Consider the following 5994-nt stretch of genomic DNA (forward strand, 5'->3'; position numbering starts at 1 on the left):
GGGCAACCTTGGCTACGGAAACACGGGATAGTGTCATCCACAAACCATCAATGCCTTAAATTCTTACTTCAGGGTAAAGAGTGGCGTGTGGCAGCAACGAAGAACCCGTTCGCAAACGAAGAAAAAACCCTTTTCCCCGAGGCAGCCTTTTACGATATAAGGAATACGGATGATGCCAGAAGAGAAGTTGGAAAAGAAGAACAGCACAAAGGGGAGTCCAGCAAACGAAAAGAGCATCTCCGAAGTTGTGTCCAACCCAATGGGAAGAAGGTGTATCGGTATATCGTTTAGGAAGATGCCATAGCAGAAGAGGAATTAAGTTATGCACGCAATGGAAAACTTGACTGTTAAAGAAGCCGAGCATGATTGGGAAAACACGACCCCGATATCGTACGGAAGTCTAGAACCAACTATCTCACTCAACTTAGGGACCTCGGAAAATCCGAAGCTAATCCAAATTGGCAGTGGACTGACTTCGGAAGAAAGGGAGGAGCTAAAAAACCTGCTGGTGGAATTCCAAGATGTATTCGCGTGGACATATGAAGACAACCCAGGGCTGAACCCAGCTCTCGTCTCACATGAACTCAAAATCTCACCAACGTTCAGAATAGTAAAAAAGCCCCGGCGGAAATTCTCTCACGCAATTGAGAAACAAATTAAGGAGGAGGTGTCAAAATTACTGGAAGCGGGATACATCAAACCTATACACCACCCGACGTGGTTAGCAAACATTGTGCCAATAGAAAAAAGAATGGTCAAATACGATGTTGCGTTGATTTCCGTGATCTTAATCGAGCTTGTCCTAAGGATGATTTCCCGCTCCCCCTCATCGATCTCGTAATCGACTCAACAGATGACAATGAGATACTAGCTTTTCTGGATGGTTATAGCGGATATAAACAAGTCAAGATGGAGTCTGACGCACCGAAAACAGCATTCTCGACACCAGCGGGAAACTTCTATTATGTGGTAATGCCTTTTAATCTAAAGAACGCAGACGCCAGATATCAGCGAGCAATGACCCTTATCTTTCATGACCTTAACCACAAGGATATGGAAGTGTACGTGGATTACATAATCATTAAATCAAAGAAGAGAGCTGACCTTGTACCCAATGTCGGACGAGTCTTGTCTCGATGCCGAAGTTACGGCCTCAAAATGAACCCAGCTAAATGTACTTTTGGGGTAACATCGGGAAAGTTTTGGGTTTCAAAGTTACTAAAGCAGGAATTGAAATGGACGAGGATAAAGCAAATGCCATCATGACAATAGCAGCATCGAAAGATAAGGACGAACTCCAGGCGTTGATAGGAAAGGTGTCATATGTTCGTCGCTTCATTCCCGTTTTAGGGACCAGCATGGCGAGTCTTCTTCCACTACTCAAGAAAGGAGTTCAATGGCACTGGGATGATGAACAGCAGAAAACACTCGATAAAATCAAAGAATGCCTCACTCACCCACACGTAATGCGACCACCTATCCCGGGTGAACCTCTATATCTCTATGTCGCTAACACGAACAAAGCGATAGGCGTAGTACTAATCCAAGACATGGGAAATGACAACTTGTCCCCGATATATTACATCAGCAAGGCTTTGAGAGAGGCGGAATTACGGTACTCCCCAGCAGAAAAAGCATGCTTACCGCTAGTACTAGCAGCGCAAAAATTACGACATTACCTATTGGCGCACCAAACATATGTCGTAGCATCGGGAAATCCCTACTTCTCTGCAACAACCATTCCCTCTGGACAATGTCCCGGTGGTCAGTACAGCTTTTTGAATTCTCCCACCAACCAGCGAAACCAAAAGGAATCCTGGGCCAAGCCACTGCGGACTTACTAGCGGATTTTCCGGGATGTGACACCACCATACTCCACGATGACATACCGGGTGAAGTAGCAATGGCAGACCCATGGTCCCTCTATTTTGACGAATCATCCCATGTAACCAACGAATGGGTCGGGGTAGTCTTAATAACCCCGAATGATGAACTCATATCCAACGCATTCAAATTGGACTTCCCTTGCACGAACAACTCCGCTGACTATGAGGCTTTTCTTCTAGAACTAAAAATTGCCAAGGAACTCGGAGCCAGAAACATTGAAGTCAAAGGCGATTCTCATCTACTAATACAACAAATGTTAAGAGAGTTCAGTGTCAAAGAACTAAGCTTAGCCGCATATAGGGACAAGGCCCAGAGACTGATTGGCGAGTTTGACAGTCTCTTTGGCGCATACGGGCAGAACGACTAACAGACATGCTGACGCTCTAGCCACGTTAGCCTCGAGTCTACAAATGTTAAACGTGATGGAAGAAACCATTACAGTGATCAAGAATGTACTACCATCGACTTGGTTCGAAGACGTCATTTTTGAAACCAAGGACGACTGGAGATAGCTTCAATCAAAAGACACTGAAATGTGTAGATAAAGAACACGTTACACGTATAATGGAGGTAAATCATGACGGAGAACACCAGGGCAAAGCAAAACTCTTTGTGCAAATCCACGATGCAGGGTACTATTGGCCGACAATGGAAAGTGATATTACTTCGTACGTACAAAAATGCGAGCAATGCCAAATCCATGAAAATCTAATCCATGCGCCACACACTATGCTACAAGACACCTGCACCCCATGGCCCTTACACAGCTGGGGGTTGGACATCATTGGACCAATTAACCCAAAATCATCTAAAAAACACGAGTATATCATCACCGGAACAGAGTGTTTCACTAAGTGGATAGAAGCTATATCTCTCAAACGGACCACCGGGGAGGTGATCTCGGCTTTCATCAAAGAGCATATTATTTGTCGTTTCGGAATCCCTATGTGCATCATTTCCGACAATGGTTCACCTTTTGTGAATAGTGATGTGAAAAAACTTCTGGAGGCTTTTAAGGCCAGAAAGACATCGAATAACTGCGAAAGAGAATAGAGTAAAAAAAAAAAAATCATGTAAAGGTTCTCTCATCTAAAGAAGCTAGCTAGCTTGAAATCCCTATAATTTTTGTTAAATGAACAAAAGGCACAGAAACTGCTATTTACATTGTAGTACTTCAGAGGTTTCTTCTCTGGTTGTTCAGTACCCCTTGGACTGGGAATTGGTGATATATGTAGTACTGCAATAAGCTACCGGAGAACCAGAAACAAAATAACAGAGAAATTGAAACTTCCGGTTAATGCTGTGTCGCAGTTAGTTACATCCTTTTTGTTCAGTTACGGAACTTCTTACTGTCGCAGTGTTGATGGTGTTGAGTAGTGTATAACGAGAGCACGGAATCGGGTTTTCTGTATGAAAAAAGTACTTGATAGTTATCGAGCAATGTATTTAACCTTCTAATCTCTGTCAAACCCATCATCATCAACTCCGACCAGTCTCCTAAGATCTGAATGACCATATCTTGAAGCAGCAAAACCGTAAAAACCCAGAACACCAGCAAAAACACCAAAAACTAAGCTGAAAAGCTGAAAATTAGCAAGCAATTCTCCTCGAACTTGATTGCTGGGAGACTTGCACACTATATTATCTCCCTTGAGCAAACAACCCTCTGGCATCATAGGTCCGTAAAGAGTAAAAGCCGTCTGGTAAAACCAAAGACCTTGAAGAGTAATGGAAATCCCAGAGGATAAATCAAGAGCGAAACTAGTTGGAATTAAAGCACCAGCAACTGTTGAGATTATACAGAGACCAATGAGGATGACTAACATGAGATGGTAGTAGCCTTCAAGACCTTTATGATTAGTCGAATGAAAATAGAATAAGAAATACTCTGTACTAAATGCTGTTGCAGCAATCAAACACAATGCTTCATCCGGTAGAGGAAAAAACCTACAGGGCAACAAAAGAGAAACATTGTCAAAATGCCAACAAGGCTGATGCATAACACTAATGGGTTCACCCACAGACACGAAACAATACTTTGAGATTTTCAACTTGTTCAGGAAACCCCCCAACGTATTCAAAACTCACATTATTTTCCGGAAAGAATTACTTGACCATACCAAAACAAATAAAGCATCTAGAATCAAGATTCGAGTGAACATGGTAAATTATAAGTTTTGATGGGATCTAATGCATTAGACGTACACTTACACTGATTTTAAAGTAAACTTGTGCATTTTATAAGCTAATTTTAAAAGTTTTTCTCTTTACTTCTTTAAACATAATCATGGGATGCCTTTTTTCTTTCCAGTGGGGTTTACTCCAAAAGTAAAGAGAACAAACAAATACTAGTAAAAGAATCCCACAACCCGATTTCATAAAATAACAATGTGAGCGAGACTGTACCATTGTATTAAAGATTTGATTAACTCCCTGCGTAACATGGTCTCGACACGAACTAGTAGCACAGTTTACACAGTAACCACAATGTTCTACGACTACAAATTTGACGAACCATCTGATTATTGAGTTTTTATTCGCATATGACATACAAAGTTCCTATCACAAATGCCTTTTTCTTTCTAGTGGGGTTTACTCCAAAAGTAAAGAAAACAAACAAATACTAGTGAAGGAGTCCAAAACCCGATTTCACCAAATAATAACGTGAGTGAGACTGTATCATGGCATTGGAGATTTGAATACTTGCTTACAATCACTAATCTTAACATGGATTCGACGCGACTAGTAGCATAGTTTACACAGTAATTAAAAATGACCCAGACTCTACAATTCTACAAATTTGATGAAAATATTGGCATATAACATATACAGTTCCTATTACAAATCCACATGGTCTGAATGAAGTTTAACTCTAAAATTTCACCAGACAGTACAAATTATGTGCTCAAAATTACAAAATTCTTCCCAAATCACACTAAGTGCACCAGTAGATTATCATCATTCATTCAATCAATATGACAGTTTGTTGTGTGAAGTGGGGATCATAATCCATCCCCCTTTACGAATAAAAAAGACTCTTTGTTGAAACAATTGAATGTCATGATGATAATACCCAAGCTAGTACAACACGTGTTTGACAAAAAGCAACAGAAAAATCCCTTTACCAAAATTTCATGATTCCAAGAAGAAAAAAAAATACCTGGTTTCCTGAGATAGCAGAGCGATGAGAGCAAAGATGAAGAACATGATAAGCATACCAGAATGCTCAAAATTATTCATATGAGAAGGATTCAAGACTCCATTGACAAAGAATTTCAGATGAGGAGCATATAACAGCTCAACACACAAATCAATGAAAGATCCAATTGCTATGACATAGAGTTCCAGATTTCTTAATTTAGAACCATCACTACCAGGAATTGGACTCCAAGGTTTAACCCTAAATGATTTTGGGTTTGATACGTATCTTATAATAGCACTCCATATATGCCATAATCCTACTAATAGGAATAGAGTTCCTGGTAATAAATGCCCTTTGAATGATCCCATTGATTGATTGGTTGATTGTAATTTGTCGGGGAAGAGGAAGAGATTGGAGATCTGATGGTGATGATGATGAAAACAGATCCCACAGACACACGAATGCTGGTTAATTATGAGGATCTGATGATGAAGTTGTAGAAAGGAAACAATAATGACGGAGAAGATGAAGAAGATTAGACAGAGAAAAAAACTGGATTCTGCTGCATTGGGTTCAGTGTCTGCCTTTAGACTTTTCTTCTTCTTTTTTTTTGAGTGAATGATGACTGTTTTATTTCCACCCAAACATACATCGGAAAGTGTTTTCAAGGTAAATTTCAGACGACAGGCAGCAAGTAGGGGCCGGGGCACACTCGAAAGTTACTTTTAAGCGGAAAATTAACTTTTCCTGAAGTGAAATAGGTTTTTGTATTGTGCTTTTCATTTAGATTGGTTTATAATTTTGAAGAGGCTACTTGATATAAAAGAAGCAGAAGTAAATTCCACAAATAAAAGACAAAGCGTCTTATTTGTTAACATTTATATTTTAAGAAGTTATTTTAAATAGCGTCTTACACGAATTTGTGCATTCAAGCAGGTTATTTTGGTATCCAAACATGTTGCAAG

The 5994-nt window shown here is 40.2% G+C and overlaps 1 protein-coding gene across 1 annotated transcript; it reads right to left on the reverse strand.

Moving 5' to 3' along the window:
- Nucleotides 1-2956: 2956 nt before the first annotated feature.
- LOC113320609 (transmembrane protein 45B-like) lies at nt 2957-5655 on the reverse strand. The gene is made up of 2 exons (XM_026568514.1): nt 5048-5655; nt 2957-3834 (listed from the first exon to the last, which is right to left on the reverse strand). The coding sequence occupies exons 1-2, from the start codon at nt 5395-5397 to the stop codon at nt 3342-3344; spliced, it is 843 nt and encodes a 280-aa protein (XP_026424299.1). The 5' UTR covers nt 5398-5655; the 3' UTR covers nt 2957-3341.
- Between the last annotated feature and the right edge of the window lie 339 nt (nt 5656-5994).

This window comes from Papaver somniferum, chromosome 11 (assembly GCF_003573695.1).
Source record: "Papaver somniferum cultivar HN1 chromosome 11, ASM357369v1, whole genome shotgun sequence".
Lineage (NCBI taxonomy): Eukaryota > Viridiplantae > Streptophyta > Magnoliopsida > Ranunculales > Papaveraceae > Papaver > Papaver somniferum.

What these genes read in the sequence shown, in the direction of transcription:
- LOC113320609 (XM_026568514.1), bottom strand. Translation starts at nt 5,397, where the DNA reads ATGGGATCATTCAAAGGGCATTTATTACCAGGAACTCTATTCCTATTA. An exon ending in CTGCTATCTCAGGAAACCAG is followed by an intron (nt 3,835 to 5,047) that starts GTATTTTTTTTT and finishes GTTGCCCTGTAG; the next exon opens with GTTTTTTCCTCTACCGGATG.